Source organism: Heptranchias perlo, chromosome 14, assembly GCF_035084215.1.
Source record: "Heptranchias perlo isolate sHepPer1 chromosome 14, sHepPer1.hap1, whole genome shotgun sequence".
NCBI lineage: Eukaryota > Metazoa > Chordata > Chondrichthyes > Hexanchiformes > Hexanchidae > Heptranchias > Heptranchias perlo.
Genome location: NC_090338.1, coordinates 44355595 through 44380442, shown reverse-complemented (window position 1 = coordinate 44380442; position 24848 = coordinate 44355595). Strand labels below are relative to the sequence as shown.

At 39.9% G+C, this 24848-nt stretch overlaps 2 protein-coding genes across 2 annotated transcripts in view; one reads left to right on the top strand and one right to left on the bottom strand.

Moving 5' to 3' along the window:
- Positions 1-256: 256 nt before the first annotated feature.
- On the bottom strand, positions 257-20025 carry LOC137332483 (clathrin light chain A-like). Its single transcript, XM_067996372.1, has 5 exons — positions 19787-20025; positions 11729-11775; positions 9866-9983; positions 8570-8681; positions 257-831 (listed from the first exon to the last, which is right to left on the bottom strand). Exons 1-5 carry the CDS (start codon positions 19974-19976, stop codon positions 660-662), a joined length of 639 nt encoding a protein of 212 aa, XP_067852473.1. The 5' UTR covers positions 19977-20025; the 3' UTR covers positions 257-659.
- The window catches only part of faf2 (Fas associated factor family member 2), a 28563-nt gene continuing 22846 nt past the window's right edge, over positions 19132-24848 (top strand). Inside the window, exon 1 of the mRNA XM_067996370.1 lies at positions 19132-20310. The gene's annotated coding sequence lies outside the window, so the exon portion shown is untranslated. The remainder of the gene's footprint in view (positions 20311-24848) is intronic.

The window sequence follows — 24848 nt, the reverse complement described above, 5'->3', positions numbered from 1 at the left end:
TAGGCCAAGAGTTGCAGAATTTCTCCCAGAAATCCTCCTCCTCTCCTCCCTCCACCACCACCCCAACCCAAAAATTGGCCACAGGTTAGCATTAGTAACAATTGGGGAGGGAGGTGCACAATGTTTCACCATCCTAAGATTCAGGCCTGATAAGTTTGCTCTTCTGGATGTTCAAATAGCTATGTAGGGCACAATTGTTTATGCAGTTCAATATTTGTACTGTTTTAGACAGAGCCTTTGAATAAGCAAAACAATGTTTTAATATTTAACTTTTAATGCATAACAGTGTAGTCAACATGATTTTTAAACAAGGGCCAATAGATTGCACTCATAATTCATGCATAAATAGTCATGTGATGCAGCACAAGGACAGTGTGGGATATCAATAATTGAGAAAGTTAAACATTTAACGAGATTCAGGAGTGTGTGAGGGCAACCATTTTACTGGCCTGCCCAATAACCCAAGGAATTGGCAACAAACCACACAGAACAGTTGAAAAAGAAAAATCACACACACTTATCAGATCTTGTAATTTACACTGGTTTGGTCCAAACAGGAATGACTAACACTCATCCTTCTATTCTAATGGCCATCAATTTCGTGGGATGCAACTAGAGCTAGTAAGAAAGCCCACACAATAGTGTTATGAAGCATCTGTCTAGCGGACTAATGGTGACTGCTTAAGTGATATCAGTACAGAACGCATACGTGATACATCCTTTGACTGCTTGCTGGTTTTGGGATTGAAATCACAAAGGCGGGCTACTCGCTCCCATTCTGTTCCAGGTGTATCTTCATCACAATCCTGGACAAAGGCCTCTTCAGCAGCTCTGAAATGATAAGCCACAGATGAAGCAAGACTGTAAATAAGCATCACATTTACAAGTTTACTGAATGTATGTCAGCTAATGTTTTCAAACAATTCTAACAGAACTTTGCTACATGTTGGTGATATGGATATGTTTACGCCCTACTGCTGGCAACTGCCTGAAGATTACAAGTCCTCCCTCCCCCTCCCGAAGACGATGAAGCCTCCTTAGGTACAGTTGCAGCAACTATGCTCTGCAGGACCATATTTAAGCAGCTATTCAACAGGTGAGCTTAGACAGACTAATCAACTCAGGAGCATCATACTGCACCTACCATTCCCCACTTAATGCTCATATGGATGTTCCAGCAAGGCTTGGTCATAGCAATCAGGAGCAGAATTTCTGATTCCACCCCTTTTCAAACTTGAGGCAAGATCAGTTACATTAGTAAAGACCAGGGATTGAATCTAGAACCTTCATGACTTAGTACCAAATGATGTATTAGCTGCATTCATTCCATATAATAGGCCTTGAAGATAGAAATTCAGCATGCTCTTCCTCAAAGAGTCAAAATGTGCATCACTATTCAAGGTTCATGTTGATTTTCCAAATAACTGGTTTTGTAAAGGTCATTGTTCCAATAAGAAAGTTAACAAGCATGTTCATAATACACCAGACAAGACAAATCTAAACAGTTGAAATTTAGGGAGGTTATGGTAGAACTGTATAAAACACATTAGGCCACAGCTTGAGTACTGCACACAGTTCTGGTCACATTACAGGAAAGAAGATTTACAAGGATATTGCCAGGACTGGAGGATTTTAGCTATGAGGAAAGATTGGATAGGCTGGGGTTTTCTTTGGAACAGAGGAGGCTGAGGGGAGATTTAATTGACACATAAAATTATGAGATGCCTACATAGAGTAGACAGGAAGGACCCATTTCTCTTAACGGAGGGGTCAATAACTACAGGGCATAGATTTAAAGTAACTGATAGAAGGATTAGAGGGGAGCTAAGGAAAATGTTTTTTCACCCAGAGGGTGGTAGGGGTCTAGAACTCACTACCTGAAAGGGTGGTAGAGGCAGAAACCCTCAACTCATTTACAAGGTCCTTGGATATACACTTTAAGTGCCGTAACCTACAAGGCTACAGACCAAGTGCTGGAAAGTGGGATTAGGCTGGGTAGCTGTTTTTCAACTAGAATGGACATGGGCTGAATGGCCTCCTTCTGTGCTGTAAATTTTCTATGTTTCTAAATTCTTTAGCTTCAGGATTTTTTTTTGCATGTGCAAACTACAAGTCTTGTCACCAATACATACATCAAGCTTGCCATGTAAGAACAATATTAAACTATCACTTTCCACACTGAACTGCATTTCATGTGTCAAAATGAAAATTAATTACCAAGTGAATGAAAGGGTGGATTGTTAATGAAGAAATGCAAATTAACATGGAAATCATGTAATTTAATGACAAAAAGGTCACTTTTCACAGCCTGCCAACATAATGAATGAGAAGCAAAGTGCATTATTAAATGTATGTTTGTTCCCTACTTGAACAATTAGTTACATGTAGTTAGAGTAATTCAGAACTATGGCTGAAGCCATTGCGACTTCTCGCCACACTTCATGCAGCATTTATTGCCCATCCCTAGTTGCTCTTCTAAGAGTCAACCATAGGGTGGAAGTGGAATCACATGTAGGTCCCAGCAGGTATAGGTGGCAGGTTCCCTTCCCTGAAGGACATTAGTAAACTAGTTGCAAGTAAATTCTTTCTGGTGTTAACCAAAAATTACTAAATCTTATTAAATTCAATTTCACAGGTCATTGAGATTTGTTCTCATGATTTAGAGTTTCTAGTCCAGCATCATAACTACAAGGCTATTGTACAGTCTCTTCAGCTCCCACTATAACATACAAAAACATTTTTCTGCAGTCAGGAATTCAATTTTCACCCCCTCCTCACAGTTCTCTTTTACCCGAGGGCAAGACACAGGTTCTGTTTCCCTAGATGGAGCACTTAGTCACAATACCTACTAGTTTGGACAATGACTGGTGAAAAAATTACTCAATCAGGGTGCAAAAAAAAGCTATAAAAAGTTATAAACAATCACTGAAATATATAGAAACTGTCAATGCTGGTTTGAAGACAACTAAGAGTATAAACCCACAAATGCTGTACGGAATTAATTAGTTTCGTTACTCCAGAGAAAACAAAACTAAACATCCTTCGAGCTCATTACCAGGAGGGTGAAGATCAACTTGGACAGAGATGTGTCTGAAAGCAGATTAGTGAAGGGTTAGACACTTTTGGGGTTACAGCATGGCACAAACAGAATCAAAATGAGTGGGTGGAGTTTAATCAAAATATCTTTTAGGACAAACAGGCAAGTACATCTTGAATTACACTGTAGTCATTGGACCAGTTACAATATGGATCATGAAGAAAGGAGATGAAGTGCAGGCACGAGTCATCGATATCTAAAAAAAAATAGAAATTATAGTACCTTCACCACATTTAAAACTATTAGGTAGAACAGTATCAGAGCTAGTGTCTCAGAATTGGACCTAGTGGTTACTGGCAACTTGAAGCCAAACTGAACTTATTTGGATATTAAATTTCATGTAGCTCACTGGATGCTCTTGGTTCAGTACATGATTGTTAGCTCTGCTTGGTAACGCCTGCATATAAGGGGCAATTCCAAGCAATACCACCATTCAAAGTCATTACTTCAATCATGACGTAGTATTTTGGGAGCAGTCAGTAAATGCTTTCAGATCTGTGTATTCTCTTCAACAAGCTCTTTTGCAGCAGGCTTTTAAAAATTTCTTCAGTTTTATATTGCTGCCAACTGCAAAGGTCATCCTTCAGCCCAGATATTAGAGTGCTCCAAAGCCAATACTATCTGCTTCAGTGTGCATAACTGGTCTTGCCAACTTGTATTCTCCTCCCACACCCAATAGATGAGCAAACATACTGTAAAATTCAAAGCAAGGATACTATCTCTGCATGAAGACTTCAAAAATGCATATTACCTTTAGTTAAGTTATGAACAAACCATGGGCAACAACACTGCTGGGAAGGATACAATAGAGAATTACAACAATGAAACAGGACATTCTGCCAACTAGTGTTGGTGTTCATCCTGCACATTAGCAGCAGCCCTAAACCCACGTGGCTGCTCTATTCTCATACTTTTATTCCCTTTTCCCTCACCACCTATTTAACCTATTCTTAAAAGTTGGCATGGTCTCAGCTTCAATCACCAACTCAGTATATTCTACAGCCTCACAACCCTGTGTTAAAGTTTCTTGTGCTCTGTCCTAAATGTATAATCTTATGGATATGTCTCCTTGTTCTACATCCCTCAAATCACTGGAAACTTTCTATCTATCCCACTGCTTCAGAATTTTAAATATCTCTTTTAAACACACTTAATCTCCCTTATTCTAATGAAAATACCCCAAATTTTCCATACCTTTCTTCAGACCTGTATTTCCTCATACCAGATAGCATGCCAGCAAATCTGCTCTGTAACCTTTCCATTGCCTTAACATCTTTCCTATAGTGGGGTGCCCAAAACCACAGTACTCCAACTATGGAGTTACTGAAGCTTTATATGGAGACTTGCTGTGAAAACAGACACATAGTATTAAAAGGAATTATAGCTGCATGGCTAGATAGAAGAAAGCAAAGGATGTTTTTCAGATTGGTTGTGCCCCAAGGATTTCAGTATAGGCACTAGAGAAACAAAATGTTTGTTGAGGAAACCAGATCAAAGGGCATGGCAAACTGAAGATGAGTGTTATCTTTAAGTGAATACTTTAATTTAAATGCTGTCAAAAAGCACTGTTTTGGTTAAAAATGTTAAATTTTAATTAGTGAATCAAGGATGTATTACAGCAAAATTGAAATCGTGGTTTAACTTTTGAGGCTACAAAAGCACACTGACAGCCAAAAGTGCATTAATAACCCAACATAAGTTCTTTTATATCATGTGTTCTGCAGGGGTAGAGGGAAGGGGGAGAAGAACTAGTCAGGTATGCTGACAGCCTTTGTGTATATAAGCATTTCCCCAATCTAGGAATATTTGCTGAACTGTGGATGACTGTAGTTATACCTTCTAGCTTGTACAACACCTCTAGGAGGAGTTCAGGCTCCAGTGAATGAAAAAGTGAGTAGTGTTACTAAAATTAAGTTATAAATGAGAATTTCACTATTTAGAAAAGCTGTATTTCCCAGGATATTTACACATTCCCCACATCATTCAGTGTTTAATCCATGCACAATATTTTTATTAACATGTACTTGGACAGTACAATAGTCCACTATGCTATAAATCACTGAAATTTGAATATTCGAATTGAAAAAGCCACGTAAAAACTTCACGTTCAATCCCTAGTCCATACTAAGCTTGCTGATTTTAAGCCAGACCAGTTGAAGATGTTGCAATTGCCTCAGTGCTGTGGGCTTAGAAGTAGTTAGCTAGGGACTGTGCTATTGATTATGATTCAATAACTTCTGGAAAGTACATGCTTGTCTATTGAGAACAGATGAAGTTTGACAGTAATGCCAGTCAAATTAGCTCCAACACATTATCATCTAGTCTCACCTGATCAGCAGCCACTTGCTAAGGGACTGGGGACAGTGTAGTCAGCAAAGACATGGAACCATGTCTTAATGAGTCTATGCCTTTGAGAGGGAAGAAACTACAATTTTGCTATATTGAAAAACTTAAGTTCCTAAAATAATTGCATTAAAAAAAGCTAGTTATGCAAATGTTATTGCTCAGCCCAGAGTGCAAAACTAATGTACAGACATTGTAAAACACTTCATGTCTCAAAAGCACTACCATTAACTGTTAGATTTGAAACAGCAAAAAGAAAAAAATTCTAAAATGTTACAGCACTAATGTATAGTTAAAAAGAAGAAAGTAGCCAACATACACGTAGCCTATCACATCAGCGAAGGACTGTTTGTAGAAAGCTTCGTCAGCGATCCTAGTGCACATGCATGTTAGTCCAGAAAGAGTGAACCGGTGGACCAACAGGAAAGGAGCACAGAAGTTGCAACAGGTGGGTAGAGAAAAGATAAAGAAAAAAAAGAGGAAGGACAGTGTTAATATTTTTAACAAGAGTTTAGCATCTGCAGTATTTCACCTTTGCCTAGAATAAAACTAGGAAAGAAATGGTTAGAAGTTGAGAAACCTCTATTGGAAATCTGCAGTTGAAAATAAGCAAGAGTATTGTTAGAGCACTATCTATATTTGTAGTAGTCCCAAGTAAAACTAATTTTGCAAAGGTCACTAAAGTTGCATTTAAAGACTCATTTTCAATAAATCCACTGTCACTGCATACAGTTGCACCTATGAAGTAGTTACTTCTAAAACATAAGATATTAATGCCTATAAACATGCTTAAAACTAAAAATTGTCAAGACACCCCAAATAAAAAAAGCAAATTGTCTCAATTCTATTACAAATTTTCTTCAAATGTTACTGGTATGCTCCAATATTGCAAGCAAAGCTCCATTTCAAGAATACAGGCATTTCTGCAAGTCAGAATCATATAGCACAGAAAGAGGCCATTTGGCCTATCATGCCTGCTTTTTGATAGAGCTATCCAATTCGTCCCACTTCCTTGCAATTTGTTTTCCCCCCCCTTTTCAAGTAGATATCCAATTCCCTTTTGAAAGTTACTACTGAATCTGCTTCCACCATCCTTTCAGGCAGTGCATTCCAGATTATAACTCATCTCCCCTCTGGTTCTTTTGCCAATTATCTCAAATCAGTGTCCCCTAGTTACCAACCCTCCCTATCAAAACTCTTCAGACTTTTTAACACCTGTTAAACCTCCCCTTAACCTTCTCTAATGAAAACAATCCTAGCTTCTCTAACCTCTCCACATAACTGGCCAATCATCCCTGGTACCATTCTAGTAAATCTCCTCTGCACCCTCTCCAAGGTCTCGACATCCTTCCTAAAGTGTAATGCCCAGAATTGGACACAATACTCCAGCTGAAGCCTAACCAATGTTTTATAAATGTTTAGCATAACTTCCTTGCTTTTGAACTCATTCCTCTATTTATAAAGCTAAGGACCCTGTCTGCTTCTTTAACAGCCTTATCAACTTGTGCTGCTGTCTTCAAAGATTTGTGTATGGATCTTACCACATTCAAAGATTTGTGTTCCCGGTTCTGCAAATATCCATAAACAGGAGAAAAATAAAGTCCTTCAAGGCTTCAGTTAGTATACGAGGGCATAAAACAGGCTTGCTGAGCTTAACACATCTACAAAAGGTGTATTGTGTTATAAAAAGATCTAATTGCTAAAAGTCATAGTATTTGATTGCTTTTAAATCCTGTGTAGCCAATGTTTATGTACTTACATTGCTTATCAAGTAATCTGTTACTTGCTTAAAGGTCATACTTGCAAAGCTGCAAGTTTAATAATCTTACAGTTTTATTCTAATTGTGCAGTTAATAATTTAACTATTGACAGGAAGAATTCATTTAGGAATATTCCTCAAACAGACTGGCAAAGGGTTCTGTAATTATAAACACAATGAGAGATTTTAAAACTTGCATGGATTCTGTGTAGCTGTTCTTCCTGCCTTTTTGGATTGTAATTCTTTCCACTAGAGCAGATGCTTGACCATCACATGGCTAACAGGAGAAACATTTGATGTTGAATGACCTCTCAATCTATGAAAACAGCTAAAAATAAAATCTGACTAAAACCAAAACACATCAAAACTGGAAAAGCTACTCATTAATTCTGTGTTTTTTTTAATATAAAACACTTCTCCCTGACTTAAGGATAGCTAGGTGCTCAGGGACAGGTGAGATGGAGGAAAGAGGAAGAATGAGTATTTTTCTTACCAACAGATGCTAATTTTTGCAACATATTAGGAACCCCCCCAGCCTAACTAACCATCAGAAACCAAGATCAAATAAGTTGTTTCACCCCCACCCCAAGTTCACAATCACAAAGTGCAGTTGTGCCAAGCCTAGTCATGTCAACATATTCCTCCTGAACATATGCAGTAACTTCATTATATGTATGCAAATGAACACAAAATGCATGAATACACACCCAAATCTATAATGGCTTTATATGTCCTCAAAGTATAAAAATGTATCCTTAATTATACAATGGCTTCATAAGTGAACACAGAACTAAACTTAGTTTCATAATATGAATTATACATGTATAATCTTTCAAAAAATGTGAATGTACTTGAGCCTTGAAGTTTTTTTTGAAGCTGAAGGACTATAGTTAATTTCATAACTGGAAACAGTAATGCAATCTTTTTTAAAGTTATAAATTTCCACATCCACTCTGGATTCAGGAAAGCTTGAAGTATTAATCAGATATCCAACATTCTTTTTGGTTAGTTTGGATTACTGCTATAATAATCACCAACACATTGAAAACATTCACTCAATTAAATTTCACTCCAACTTGTACTTAAAACTAGCTTGGCAAGAATTAAATCATTTTATTCTGCAGTTATTCACAAGTTTGGTGAATCAATACAGAATAGTTTCAGAGACTCAAATGTAAACTTGATGAGCAAGGCAATTACAAATCTATGTTTCCAATGTTTTACAAGTTACTTTTAATGGACAACAACTTGCTAATTTTGACATCAGGCATTCTGCAACCTTTTACAATTGCAGTGCTAGGTTTAGGGTTAAATATTTTCTACAGCCAAGTTGGACTTTATTTTTATAAAGTTAATATTTTTAGTCATACCTGTTATTCTTCTTGATTTTCTCCAACTGCTCATTCTGTCGAACATACCACTCTTCCAGTTCCTTTCTTGCTTTCTCTTTCCATTCCAGTTCTGCTTTTCGAGAAGCAGCATCTACAGAGGAAAAAAATTCTATAGATGTAGAACAGTAAAAAAAAACCAAACTTTTACTTATCTTACATTTCCAACATTGATTTACAAGTTTGACAACCAATAGCTGTTCTTGCTACCACCTGATTCAGTTTGTATTTCCCCCCAATTTCTTGGTCCCAAATTGATCATTCAAGTGCTTCATTCTCAGTTGTCTTCATGAGAGTTCAAGTGACATGAAGTGACCTGCACAAGATGCATGCAGCCCAACCTCCATGTAATACAAAACACAAACAACTAGACCCACTTCCATGACAAATCCATAAAGATGGCACATGTGCATAATGGTACCATGGTTTACTGTAAATAAGCCACGAGATGCCAATGACCTACTTGTATCTGCATTAGAAATTATACACATCTAGACTAAGCTTCTGTAAAATGAAGCACCTAGCCATCACCAGTAAATAATATTCTTAAATTTAATAAGGAAACTGCTTGAATTGCTGCTAGTCATTTTTACAAAGCCACATTCAGATACTGGCAGAAGCTTCAGAGACACGGCATAAACCAGTTATATTCTAGATGAACACTGTTCTAATAAGCTAATGGTAATACTTAGCCAAATCAAGCAAAAAAACCTAAAAATTCATAAGTCTCCCAATTCTTCAGCTTTTCTAAAGAAGTTCTTTTTGGCAGGATGGGCTCTATTCTAGTAGTTAAATTAAGTTGGACAATGTGGTTTGGGGAATTGGAGGTTGTCACATACACTAGATAGACACAGCTAATTCACATTTTGACTGAAGAATTCTGCTCAGTATGTACAATTGAGTAAAATTTAATCATGCAACTGAAACATGAAAAGAGAAATAGGTTAGTCACAAAAACAGGTAGTCATACAAAAATAGCAAAACCTGACAGACAAGTTCTTTAGTGTGTACAATAGCCACACTTAGCCCATACACTGAACAATTCACCTGTTACATGGGGTTAAAATAAATTACATTTTACTAAGTAATGCTTACATTTCCAGCTGCTCCTCCTTATAAAAGCAGAATTACAGGTGGAGATCTAATATATGGAATGTGGACAGAAGTAATGCTAATACTGAACAGCAGAGGCAAACCCACATTTTTCTTTCATGTTATTGGTTACAAAAACAAGACTGGTGAAGTCACTGCGCAATGTTGTACACACAAAGTTCTTACCAAGTTCTTCTAGACGGGTTATCTGCTCTTCTCGCCACTTTCGAATGCTCTCTGGTTCCTGGCTCAAGCGGTCTGCTCGAGCTATCGCTGCATAACTGTCATTTGGACCATTTGACTCCTGTATTAACAGATCATTACACAAGTACGACTCAATTTCTATTGATGGGTCTGCAATTATCAATCCCTGCTAAATGTATAAGAATATGGACAATTCTGCTAAGTGTTTCATCTTTAGTTCATGTTAAAATAAGCATACTATTAGTACCCAGAACATTTTGATAGGTCCAATCAGAGTTTTTATTCTCTTCATTTTGATGTTTAAAAAAGGTTCCTTTCATTAAACTTTAGTCCACCATATGCCGCACCACCACTAAGCTTCATGACATCAACACAATCATTTACATAACTTCACTAAAGCTGGTCATCACTATTGTAACATTTAAAGTGATTTATGACATCAATGCCCAAATGATGTGACATCAATACCATTTCTGGTGTAATGTTAAAGTTACTTTACGATATCACATCCCTTTACCCATCACTAAGCCTTTTCGCTCTCTCTCTTCCTTCCTTACACCCCCCCCCCCCCCACACACCCCATTCCTTCTATTTTTGAACTAACCAGCTGCTAGAAGGTGCACCAGATAAGGTTGCCATTTTCAGATGTCTCTTGCAAGCCTGCTGGAAAAGTGCCTCAGAAATTCACACCACTGACAGCCCGTCAGTGAACAGAACCAATCCCTGAATTGTCTACAATTCCCCATATTTGTAATTCACGTTGTCCAAGAGTTATTCCTCTCATTTTGTTCATTTAAAAAAAAAATTCTAATCAAACTGAAAATAAGTTGTTTAACAACCAAATAGGTTTGATGATTTACACTGTTCAACCAAAATTCTAGTTGTTATTTCTGCTTCCAGGTAAAGCTTAAGGGACTATTTCTAGAAGTAGGATTTATTACTAATTTTAATCAAAAAAAATCTGAAGCTTGGAAATTCCAGCAGATTTCATTCCGAATCACTGCCATTGTCTTTTGACCCAAAGTCTCAAAGTTAAAAGCCCAACCATCAGAATCCAATTTAACGTTGCGCAGCCTCGCCACTGCATCTGGAAATGGGTTTAATGCCATGTTTTTGTAACCACTACAATGAGAATTTTGTACGTCATCCAGACACTATTTTCTTATACAAATCTTCTGGAATTTGAACAGAGTAAAATCAGTCAACTGGATCACAATTTTATTTAAACTTGTTAACCAAAACAATCTCAACTACCATCTCCAGTAGATTACCAACATACAGCAAGTCAAACATAAAATGTTTGATATTTTATTGGTTATATATTGTACAAAATTAATCGGTCATTTCTCAAGTAGTCAAAAGATAGTGTCAAAAGCAAAATACTACAGATGCTGGAAATCTGAAATAAACAGAAAATGCTGGAGAAGCTCAAGACAGGCAACATCTGTGGAGAAAGAAAGTTAATGTTTCAGGTCAAAGACCTTTTGTCAGAACTGGAAGATGTTAAGAGTTAAAAGTTTTTAAGCAAGTAGAGCCAGGGAAAGGGGGTGGGGGAGGGAGGAAAGAACAAAAATGAAGGCCTCTGACAGGGTGGAGGACACAAGTGATTAAATGACAAAAGGGATGATGGTTCAAGGCAAGGTGGTAATGGGACAGGTTAAGAAACAAAAGATTGATCAGTAGCAGCTGCAACCTGAAATGTTAACTCCATTTCTGTCTCCACAGATGCTGCCTGACTTGCTGAGCTTCTCCAGCATTTTCTGTTTATTATAAAAGATTGTGCCAAGTGCTTGAACTTCTTAGCATTAAGATTACTGCATTTATTGAAAACATTTCCACACTAACCTGGTATACTTCTCCATTAACTGCAGCCAGCTCCTCTTCAAAACCATCTGAAAAGGGGAAATATTGACTATATAAACATACAATGGAATGTTTATCAACTAAATGTAGGGCAACATTCTCAATACAACTGCAACCAATTGTCCATAAGACGATAAGTCATTTAGATGGGGGCTAGGAAAATCCAAAACATTATGTGCAGGAACAGTGCCATCAATTAGAGGGATACTTTTCTTCCATGATGTGTTTGTGTTAAATAGATTTGACAATGATGACATAAGTCAATCACCCACACATGACAACTGGCATGGTTCAACTCTATCCCCAAAAGTATACCATGTACTTGTTTCTTGAAGACTCATAGTATGGCCCAGAGATTTTACTAAATGAGGAAACAGCAAGTTGTATCAAGCAGACTCCAATTGGAACCCACTGCTTGTACTTGCACTGTGAAGACAATAGCTTCCCGTGAGTATTGACATGAATGCTCATTTGCACTGGAATATCTAAACTTTGGAAACATTAGAGTTTTAGGATGCTGAATGAATTAATTATGGTTTCTATGAAGAGGGGAAAAAGAAATTTAAAATACATAAGCAAATGGTATACAACAGCAAATGAATGGCTTGAATAAGTTGAAATTTCAAGACAATGTTTATTGCATTCAACTGTATGCAAAATATAACCAGATACGAATAGCTGGATCTAGAGATCATGTGCCCAGAACATAATCTAATCTGCCTATTGGAGGTGTTCTAACATAGCCAGTTCCATCAAGACTTCAAAACAGACTCATTAAATTATTTAAGAAAGATAGCTACATTTCATTCTGAGCAGTCAAAACAACAATGCTCAAGTTTCTGACATAGCAATTAAAAGTGGAATCTTATTGTTCCATTTCAAGTGCTTTGGAAAGTTTGGGCTGGAATTTCCTCCATCTTATTTACACTGGTTGCTACGCCAATCTTGCCAATAGCAACATAACCAAAATTTCCAAGAATCTGATTAGCATATGCTGGAAACACAAAAATCAGCATAAAACAAGCAAATGTTAGCATAAAGAATTGGAGCTCGAGGAAATCGTGGAACATATGCCACTTTCAAGTCCTTTTTTGTATTATGAAAGTGAATGTGTGAAGTCATCAAACCATTCATGCACATTGAGCACAGCATGCTTAAGAGAATGCAACAGGGGAAGATTTTTTCTGATGCCATATATAAAAAAAAAGAAAATACGGTGCAAGTCTGAGAACCCACCACCCACAAATATCACTATAAAACACTAGAAACAGTGACTTCGGATTCTGTTGCACTGAAAATCTTGGATGTAAGTTTACACCCGTTAAGAACTAGCATAAATGAGCAAATTCATGTTAGCTGGTCTTTTACACGTTAATGAGCTAAGTGGGATATAACTCGAACAGCACAAGCGATCAAGGAAACTTGCATGTAGTGATGTTTTGGCATTAAACTGGGGGAAAATAGCTGGATTCAAATTTCCTTGTGGGGGGGGGGGGGGGGTTGGTGCAACTCTGCTCTTCTGCTATAGTTACGCCAAAACTTAACAGGAAATTCTGGGCCCAAATTTATATTTAATGCTTTGTCACTTTCTCCTGAAGGTACTGTTCCATAGGTACTAGCAACTTTAAACACTTGACTCAAATAGCCATCCTTCATGGGAAATTGGACAGCAAATGTCACTACTGAGAGCAGCACAGCTGAGCTAAATTCTATTATCAACCAATATACTTAAAAAAAATTAAAGTATGCAGTGATCAGAAGAACCCTGAAACAAGATCAGTTATATTACTATTTAACCATCTCATGTTTTCCATTTAAGCATTTACAGGTCATTCTATTTCTGTCTTTGTGTTTTACCCTCCCTTGCCCTTTATTCTGTTCCCTTATAAATTCTGTAATAGCTTCTGGTTTGACATGGGTTCACACCCAAAATACCAACTTGTCTGTTCTCTCCACGGATGCTGAAAAGAAAGGAAGCATGGGAATTCAGCTGCAGAACTGTGTTTACAATTGGTACACATTTAAAAATTGCATTTGAGACTTATTTAACAATTGATTATCCACAAATTTAAGAAAGGTTGTGTAGCCTAACAACGCTGAAAGTGTGGGCCACGTAAAAGCTTTGCCTGCAGCCACAATCAATACAGTGGACCTGACAGTGCCACTAGTGGAAGCAGCTTCTTTACTGTCAGACACACAAATGAAGTTACATCCAAAACGTGAGTTTTTCTCCCTTTGATAACAGGAGGTCATTTACTGCACAAGTATTTTCCACATGTGCTTCAGTATAAATTTCATTTAGTGAGCTTTTTTGAATTTCTGCTCTTGCCCTCATTTGTTGTTCCTGAAGGCAGTGATACGTCTTTGATATGGTTCCACAAGTACCAGTAGCTATTTGACAAATAAAACATAACTAACGTTGAGCTTATCCTCATCTGACATTGGCCCAGACATTCCACAGTGTGCTTCCAGGAGTAATGTTAGAGAAACAGTATTGTAGTCAGCCAAATACTACTACCATTTACCTAGCACCTTAAAAGGTAGAAAGATATCCCAAGAAATTTTAGATATGTAGTCAGACAGGATGCTGACCTAAAGGAGATATTAGGAGGGGTAATGAAACGATTGGTCAAAGGTAGGTTTTAAGGATGTCTTTAAAAAAAAAAGGGGGCAGGTTTAGGAGAGGGAATTCCAAAGATTAGGACGAGGTGGATGGAGACACTGTTGCCAATGGTGGTGGTTTTGGGGAAGAATGCACAGGTCAGTCAGATGAATGGAGAGTTATGGCAGGCGGTGGGTAAGGCTGGAAGAGTTTACACTGATAGGGAGGGGCAAGAGCACGAAAAGGATTTAAACACAAGAGTGAGAATTTTAAATTGGAGGTGTTGGCGTCAGAAGCCAATGTAGGTCAGCAAGGACAGGAGTGACTGGTATGTGGGACAGATACAGGCAGCAGTGTTGAAATTTACATAGACTATGGGATGCCAGCCAGGAGAACAATGGAATAGTAGAGTCTGGAGGTGACAAAGATATGGATGAGGATTTCAGCAGTAAGTGGGCTGAGGCAAGTGCAGAGGCAGCCAATGTTGGTGGCGAAGTAGGCGGTCTTTGTGACAAAGGATATGGGACCAGAAGCTTAGATTGGGGTTGAATGAGGTTGCGAACATTCTGGTTCAACCCACGAAAGTGTCCAGCAAAGGGATGGAATCGAATCAGTGACATGGCTAGAGTCTGTGGCGGGAGCCGAAGACAATGGCTTCAGTCTTCCCAGTGTTTAATCTGAAGGAAATTGTGGCTCAACCAAGCTTAGGTGTCAGACAAGCAGACTGATAAAGTGGGGGTGGGTGGGGGGAGGAAATTGAGGTACAACTCAGTGTCTCAACTGTACGTTACCCAAAAGAATTCGAGAGTATAGGTAAACACTGCCCTTTAATACAAAATAGGTTCAACTTGTGCAGGTAGCTGAACAATGGCAGATGTGGGGAAACAAAGTAAAATATAGCAAAAACAAATGAAAAAACTGGCAACACCCACTATTTCACTTAACCAAAATCCAACAACTCAACTAGAATTCCATAATGCTAAACAGATGGACAAACATGCTTGTGAGTAAGTGGTATGATAAAGCATAATGACCATACAATCCAAGTCGTGGTCTGTGTTAAGATTTCAGCCAGGGCAGCTGGACTATAACTAACTTTGTATCCCTCGTTTTGAAGGGAAAAATTTCACCCCAGATTGCTGTTCAGCAGCCCTTGATGGAAAGTCTGGGCCAATGTCAGATGAGGATAAGCTCAACGTTAGTTATGTTTTATTTGTCAAATAGCTACTGGTACTTGTAGAACCATATCAGACGTATCACTGCCTTCAGGAACAACAAATGAGGGCAAGAGCAGAAATTCAAAAAAGCTCACTAAATGAAATTTATACTGAAGCACATGTGGAAAATACTTAGTGCAGCTCAATTCTTAAGCAATGATGGCTACTTTCATTAGCGATCATTCTACCTACAGGAATGTTGTCAATGACATTATTTGTCCTCATGGCCTTGAGGGCTGGAAACCTTGGTAAATACTGAATTGGTGCAGTGAAGTGCAGAGATGGAGGCAGAAAAAAGTATTGTAGAGATTAGCAATTTGGGTTTGTTCTTGCTTAGTTATGTACAAATTTTATAAAAATGTTCCAACAATTCCAGCATAGATGAATGCACTCAACATTCACCACTGCCAAACTGCCAATCCCAATCTTCACTTTCTCCTGCCACATCTCAAGGGCAATTAGGGATGGGCAATAAATGCTGGCCTTGCCAGCGACATCCACATCCCATGAACAAATAAAATGCTAATTTCAATCTTTTAAAAAAAAATTGAGGCACTCTCCCATGGTGCTACACACAGGGTGTCAGGACTTCAGGTGAAAGGATAATTGGAGGGCAGACATAATGCAGCACCTTCACTTTACATGGGCAATTTCCATTATAAATATGGACATACAAATTTATAATACGAGAGCTAGCAGGAAGGGTGCGCAGATGCAAGATTTTCAATATATTAGATATACTAGTGGATCTCCCTCAGCGTTGCTCAAAGATGAAGTATGATACCATTTAATGCAAATTGCTGTTAAGTTGCACCCCTTTAAGGGCACAAAGTGTAATCATTAAATAAACAGAGACCCAGATCACAGAGTAAGTGCTGGGTCAGTGAACTTTGAAAATTGGAATCTAGTCAGTTTCTAGCACAAACTGCACAACACATTATTTTAAAATGTTTTGCATCTATAAGCAGAAAGGGATATCTGCATGCTTTTCATGTTATATACACAAACATACAAAAGGTAGTTTGCCATTGAAAGAAAAATGAAATCCAGAGAAAGATACAATCCAATTATTTAAAATCTGCTGCCTGACCTTCCTTGCCAAAAAATGTTGGGAGCAGGGAATACATCTCTTTACGCTGCTTAATTGAAAGTTATCAGACAGATCCACTGATGTTTTATGCTGCACAACTAGATGCAGCACACATCATGGAATTGTTATGGTATCCTTCAACAAAATGTTGCCCATGGAGGTGGCAAAGGCATGCAAAAGACTTTAGAACAGTCTGGAGTTAATGATTACCTCTTTGTTTGGATTTTGCTATGCAAGAAGGCAGGATACTCAGTTTATTCTACTGGTGAGGAAGGTCTGGTACAATTTGCAATTCGTGACTTAGAACGAACTCACTATTCCAGCATTTCATATCCATTGTGGACCAACGGTAAGGAATAATGGGTCTTCCAAATAATTATGAGTAGATGTACAAGCCAGTGAGCCATACAAACAATGACAGCCTTGGGTTCTAGTACTGACTTAACTGATCTCAACCACAGTGAGAACCTGACAATTTACCTTAGCATATCAGACTTTAAAAAAAAGTGTGTGGGGGGGGGGGGGGGGGGAGAGGAACAAACAAAGACAGGATTTCTACATGTGATTGCTATTAGTTAGTTACCTTGCTGTGAGGGAGGGAGGGATCACAATCAAGCCAAATCAGAATTTGCACTTCACAAATGTGAAGGTTGAGTAAGGTACATGGCACTGCCACCACCACAGAACTTCACCCAAGTGCATCATATCTTTTAAAGGATTTGAACTGAACCATTACAACATGCAATTTGATAAGTAGTCAACCACATATGAAACATATTAAAGGTTCATATACATTTTAAAAAAGTACTTTTCCATTTGGCAACTCAAGCTAATTGACAGCTTTTGTCATTAAGCATTTAAATACAATTAATAATTCAAGCACTGTGTGCGCGCAAGGCTAGACATTTAAATTGGCAATTAAAGATGGTAGACACATCAATTGCACACAATGACCCAGCACTGGATTATAAACAGTTTTTAAAAACTTCATACAGAATAAAATACATCAACACACATTTAATTGAATGTTACTGTTTCTTCATCACAGCCTTCAAGGGTTTGGGATATTTTAAGTAAATTTGATAAGGGGCAAGATCCAGCATTGGAAACCCTACAGTATATTGGATTCAGGGAAAGCATTGTTAACCTTACAACAGGATGAAATATTAACAAAGAAGTTGTTTTCCTTTATTAACCATTTTCTTAACACCATTACATATAAAGAACAGCACAGGAATAGGACATATGGCCCACCAGTCTGATATTTATCCTCCACGTGAATAGTAGTCCTAATCCCGTGTATTTCCTCTGTTCCCATATTCTTTTATCTCCTTTTCATTCAAACATAGCTAACCTATTATTAAATGCTGACATGGTCTCCGTTTCTATCTACTGTCCCATCCTATCAATTTTAAATACCCCTATCAAATTCCCCTTAATCTCCTCTGTCCAAATGAAAACCACTCCAATTTTCCCATCTGTATTTCCTCATACAAAATATCAGTGAATTAGCACTGTACCCTTTATATTGCCTCAATATCCATCCTAGTGTTCAAATCTCTCATCTCCTCTAGCCCTACAACCCAACAATACTCTGCATTCCTCCAGCTCTGGCCTCGTCTATCCCAGACTTCCTTCACGCCACCATTAGCAGTCGTGCCTAAGCTCTACAATTCCCTCCCTAAACTTTCCACCTTTTAAGATCCTCCTTAAAAGCTACCTCTTTAACCAAGCTTTTAATCACCTGTTCTAATGTCTCTTTTGGCTCAGCATCAATTTTTGTCTGATTTTGTTCCTGTGAAGTGCCTGGAGATGTTTTACTATGTTAAAAAAGGTGCTTTATAAATGCAAGTTGTCATTATAGCATGGAGCCCCAAACTGCACATGGTACATCAACAGTTTTATGCATAGTCACTAACATGTTGATATTTATATTCTACACCTCTTGCCATAAATTCCAATATTGAGTTTAAAGAAAGTGGTCTTGTCCACTTCAGGTGCTATTTTTAATGTCATGTAAACCTAAACCTCTGCTCATTTCCCAAAATGTCATTACTTCCATATTTAAAAAAAGAGTACACAATGCCATCAGCAACTTTTTGCCTATTCCACTATCTTATCAATACCCACTGAAACTTCCTTTGGTCCTCAATTACTTATTTTTAATCTATCTTAGGACAGTCGGCAAATTTAAAACCAAATGATTAACAATTTTAGGCAGCTTCAAGCCATAAGCATTTTCAAAGCAAATTTTAGTAATAATTCAGCAGGATCGTTTACTGTGATAATTGATGGTTGAAAATTAAACAAAGCCAAGCGAAACATTTCTACAGGAAGCGGCTGATTGCGTAAGTCACTGCACCTAATAAGGTGCAAAGACAGTGTGCGCTAAAGGTCACGAATCTGCTGTCATCGGTGGAAAAATGCTGAAAGGCAATGTTAGTGCATTTTTAACTGAACATGTTTAAAACTGAACGAAGCGCAAAATCAGCATCCTGCACAAAATTTTGATGTGATTCAAAATCACAATGCACAGCGGAAGAGAAGTGCTTCATCTACAGTTTAAACAAAACGCAAGCAAATTTGCTCTGGGACTCTTAACGCGGGAAACACGACAAAGCTGAAGTACTGATAAGTTATTCTTCAATCAACTTATTGACAGATGCATAATAGTAATAAAAAAATATCGCTCTAAACAGCACCAAAGCGGAAAATAAGGAAGGGTGAACAGGCACACAGCCACAAAAAAACTCCTTTACAGCAGGCGATGTCATCTAGACCAATGACGCTGCGATATTCAACGCCGCGCTTCCCAGCTCAACTTGCTCTGCGGCGAGCTGAGAGGCCGGAGGCTCCGAGTCTCCCTCAGCACAGGCTGCTTTCCCCGGCTCGGGCAGGTATCCAGCTGGAGTCACTCCAGTCGCACTGCCCGGTTTATACCGAATCGAGGAAAGGGTAAATACTCATCAGTGGAGAGGCCGGAACAAATCAATTAAAATACCACAACTGGCCGGCACAAACTTCCAACAGCCTCCGGCCAGACGCCAGGCCCAGGGGACGGCCGGCACCCGACTCCACCACAGGCCCACCACTGCCGGCGCTCCCCGCGCCTCCCTCTCCCTCTCTCTCACCGCCAACGTCCTCCGAGTGCGGCTGTAAGGCCGGCGGCACCTCTCCCCCGTCCAGGATGCTGAACCCTTCATCGTTCTCGATACCGGCAATCTCGCTCTCCTGCTGCGCAAGGAAGGCGGCGGCCGGGTCCTCCTCGGCGCTGCCCGTGGTGCCGTTGTCGGAGGAAAAGAAACCAAAATCTTCCGCCATCTTCAACTGGTTCCTGCCGCTGAGCGAAACCGGAAGTTAGCTGCGATACACCGGAAACTACTCCATCTACCTTACGTCACCTCTATTAAACCGCGCGCCTCGAGCCACGCCCCGCGGCACGTGAGCGCTCCCGGGTGTGCTGGAACCACATTCCACCAATCATTACAATTCCTGCAGGATAACTTATTGGACATGTTGAGGCACACGACCAGTTGCATCTGCTTAAAGGGGTGGTGCTATTGGCATTCCCGGAGCAGAAGGAAGAAATTAAAAATTGGCGACCCGTTTCACTACTTAATGGGGAAAGGCCTGAAATGTTCTGTATCTGTAACTGGTAAGGACTGTAATGCAGTGAGGCACACAAGGGTATCATGAACTGTATTTACAATGTATGGTGCGTAACTATTGATTGTACCGGGACTGTTGATTTGTTCTGTATGTACTGTTGCGAATTGTATTGTATTGTTTGAAGCGTGACTTGAAGTGCGTTGTATGTACCTTTACAAATTTTATGAATAAAGTTTATTTTGAAATAAAAAAAGGACTACAAAATTCTGTCCAAGGTCATCGCCAATTAGGTCAGGTCAGCCCTGGAGGTGGTGATCCACCCGGACCAGACCTGCACTGTACCCGGCAGGAAGATCTCTGATAGCCTGGCGCTACTCAGGGACACGATCGCCTACGTACAGGCAGGGGGGTAAACACCTACCTCATCAGTTTAGACCAGGAGAAGGCCTTTGACAGAATATCACACACGTACATGATGGACGTGCTCTCTAAAATGGGGTTTAGGGAGGGAATCCGTAATTGGATCCAACTGCTCTACACAGACATAAGTAGCGCAGTTTCAATCAATGGGTAGGAATTGCAAAGCTTTCAGATCAAATCTGGAGTCAGGCAGTGCTGTCCTTCTTCGTCTTGTTCATGTGTTGCATCAAATCCTTTGCCAAGTCGGCTGTCGATCCGCAGATTGATGAGCATCTACGACCAGTTGGAACTGGCCTCGGAGGCCAGAGTGAATCGCAGCAAGAGCGAGGCCATGTTCTTTGGGAACTAGACTGACTGATCCTTTGTCCTCTTCACCCTCAGGTCAGATTACCTGAAGGTGCTGGGGATCTGGTTCAGGTGGGCCGGGGCGTGCACCAAGAACTGGAGGAGTGTATTGCTAAAGTGAAGCAGAAACTGGAACTGTGGGATCGACGATCCCTCTCGATCGTGGGTAAGAACCTGGTCATCGGATACAAGGTACTCTCGGTGTTGCTGTACATGGCGCAGGTCTGGCACATACCTCGCTCCTGCGCTGCGACTGTCACCTGAGCCATTTCCCACTTTATCTGGAGATCAAAAATGGACTGTGTCCACATTTGTCCAATGTACAAATCTCCAGACAAAGGGGAGAGAAACATACCCAACGCCGCCCTCATCCTGATATCCACCTTTGTGTGCAGCTGCATCAAGCTGTGCATTGACCCTCAGTACGCAAACACAAAGTGTCACCACGTGCTGAAGTTCTATCTGTCCCCGGTGTTGCAAAGGATGGGCCTGGCCATGCTGCCACGCAACGCTCCATCCATTTGGATCGTTCCGCCCCATCTGTCCTTCGTAGAGAAGTTTGTGCAGAAAAACACCTTTGACTACAAGTCGATCAGGTAGTGGTCCGCACGTAACGTCCTCGAGACCCTGCGGGAAAAGGAGATGGTGGATCCTGTCGGTTGGTTCCCCGAGCAGACTGTCAATGTCATTTGGCACAATGCCTCATCTCCAGAACTTTCAAACAAGCATCAAGACATAGCTTGGCTAGTGGTGAGATGGGCCCTTCCCGTCAGATGCTTCTTGCACACCTGGCGTCTCAGTGCCACCGCGTGCTGTCCCCGAGGAAGACGCGGTGGTGATGAGACCGTCACCCATCTCCTTCTGGAATGTGCCTTTGCAAAAAAGGTCTGGAGAGAGATGCAGTGGTATCTGTCCAGGTTCGTCCTGAGCAGCTCCGTAACACAGGACTCACACCGAGACAAACATTAACAGCTGCTGGAAGACCATCAACTCGGTGAAAGACGCCCTTTGGTCTGCCCGAAACTTGCTGGTCTTCCAGTGCAAGGGGCTGTCCTCAACCGAGTTTTGCAGACTGGCACATTCCAAGGTCCAGGACTACGTGCTGAGCACTGAAGCTGGGTGCGGCCGTCACAAAGGCTTTGTGGGGAAAGGCCATCGTTTAGAGCCCTCCCACCATTGTATACTGAGGGGCCGGAATCAGAGAAAAACCCCTTCGGGCAGAATGTAAAATGACAAATGAATGTTACACAATGTACTGTATCTGTAACCCGTAATGATTGTAATGCAATGAGGCACCCTAGGATGCCATGAACTGTAGGTATAATGTATGGTGTGTAACTGTATTGATTGTACCGGGACCTTTGAATTGTACTGTTTGTACCGTTGCAAATTGTATGAACTGTATTGTATTGTTTGAAGCATAACTTGAATTGCATTGTATGTACCTTTACAAATTTTATGAATAAAGTATATTTTGAAAGAAAAAAAATTCCCAGAGAGGATTTAAAAAAACATTTTTTTTAGTTATGTCCCTTAAAAGGTGGGGGGGGGGGTGCAGTGGTGGTGGTGGTAGGGTTGGATATAAATTTGTCTTCTTTACAAATCAATCACAAAATCAAATTAGATTTCAATTTTATTGTCAGTGTCTGTTATGCACTCGTCAGGAGTGTGATGGAATACTCTCCACTTGCCTGGATGAGTGCAGCTCCAACAACACTCGAGAAGCTCGACACCATCGAGGACAAAGCTGCCCACTTGATTGGCACCACGTCCACTACCCTAAACATTCACTCCCTTCACCACCGGCGCACTGTGGCTGCAGTGTGTACCATCCACAGGATGCACTGCAGCAACTCGCCAAGGATTCTTCGACAGCACCTCCCAAACCCGTGACTTCTACCACCTAGAAGGACAAGGGCAGCTGGAACATGGAAACAACACTACCTGCATGTTACCCTCCAAGTCACACACCATCCTGATTGGAAATATATCGCCGTTCCTTCATCGTCGCTGGGTCAAAATCCTGGAACTTTCTTCCTAACGGCATTGTGGGAGAACCTTCAACACACAGGCTGCAGCGGTTCAAGAAGGCGGCTCACCACCACCTTTTCAAGGGCAATTAGGGATGGGCAATAAATGCTGGCCTTGCCAGCGACATCCACATTCCATGAATGAATAAAAAAAAACTCGAGTCCCCTCGGTGCCCATCAGTCGCAAAAAGCCTCAAGCACACCAGCAGACTTCGCATGCTCCTTCTCCAAGGCCATCCGGGAGCGGAGGATGCCGCAGAAGAGAGGCAGACAGTCGGAGCGACTATCCCCATGGGCCGCGTCTAGCCTGTACCTGTAGATGGTCATCTTGGCCAGGCCCAGGAGCAGACCCTTGAGGAGATCCTTCGACTTGCCCACCCCCCTCCTCACTGGGTCCCGGAGAAGATTGGTGTGTGAAAATTGATCTTTAAAACTAAAGTGACAAACTAAATCAGAACAGTAAAATCAGGACAGGTGAAAACCAGTCCCAGAGTGGGCAGATTGAAATATGTGTGTTGTACCACAACACAGGCGACACAGCCACTAGCAACCATGTCCTAAAGTTGTCATCTCTCTGGAATTTCATTTTACAAATAATAAAGTACTGAAACCTTGTCATCATATTACTGTTTACATTCATAAATCTAGTTTAGGAATCGAGGTTCTGAATGAGGATGATATCACTACTCTCTCTGGCTTCCACACTGTTACTACCAGGCTCAATACAAATTGAAGGAACTGTATATCATCTTGTTGTTGGGAACTGCAGCCTTATGGTCTGGCTTTGACTTCAGTATCATGAAACCTTAGCTTTATCCCCCATTTGGAGTTTGTAGTAATTTTAATTACTTATAATCGGTAAGGTTATGGTGTATTGCGGAGCCTTTTTTGCTTTATCGGTTCATACCAAAAATATTTCAAGTAACATGTTGTTCTCCAGTCTTAGTGCAATGATGGAGCTTGTTTGAACTGCTTGCATTTGGTGTGATCAAAAAATATACTTAGACTGCTTTTATTTTTTAAGAACTTTTTTAAATGTACATTAACATACAGTGCAATCTCCATTATCTGTGATCCAATTAACCACCATCCAGGTTCATCCACTAGAATTTTTGAGATAAAACCTATTGTGAGATTTCATCTCATTGCACCATTCTCCTCCTATTTGATGTAAATCAATTTCACAGCCCCAAGTAAAAATTGTTAGATTTATGTTATTTCTGTGCTACTTCTCTTAATTATTATGCCTATGCTATTGCTGTACCATACATCTACAAACCTGGGGGCCCAATTATCCACCAATTTCCATTATTTACCAAGGGAAGGCCTCCATTATTATAGATTGTATTTGTAGGTTTCATTATAGAAGAATTAGAATGTAATGCATTTAATTTATATGAACTAAAGTAAACATAGAACTCCCCAAATCGAGCATATTCTGTTTATACCACTGATAAAAAAAATTAGACCTATGACTGGCATTGTATTAATGCTACTAATATTTCAGTAATGCAGGATCATCTATACTTCGGGTGATAAGTACAAATTAATTCCAGTAGCAGCAGAAGCTCTTTGCATCTTACAACTGGAAAACAGTGACATGTGAATATAAAAAGTCAATGGGGCTAAATCTTTTAACGAGCACAGCAGAGGGCAGGGGCATTGCTTTAATTTATTTTTGTGAATGATGGGATTTTAATTTTGAAATAATTTTGGGTGGAGTGTTGAATTTTCTCCAGCATTAATTTGTATGGTGTTTTGGGTATATACAAAATACTAGTTGAGTCTA

Coding starts and splice junctions, on each gene's coding strand:
- LOC137332483 (XM_067996372.1), bottom strand. CDS start 19,976: ATGGCGGAAGATTTTGGTTTCTTTTCCTCCGACAACGGCACCACGGGC. Junction 9,984..11,728: donor TTAATGGAGAAGTATACCAG/GTTAGTGTGGAA, acceptor CTGTTAATACAG/GAGTCAAATGGTCCAAATGA. Junction 832..8,569: donor AAAATCAAGAAGAATAACAG/GTATGACTAAAA, acceptor TTATCATTTCAG/AGCTGCTGAAGAGGCCTTTG.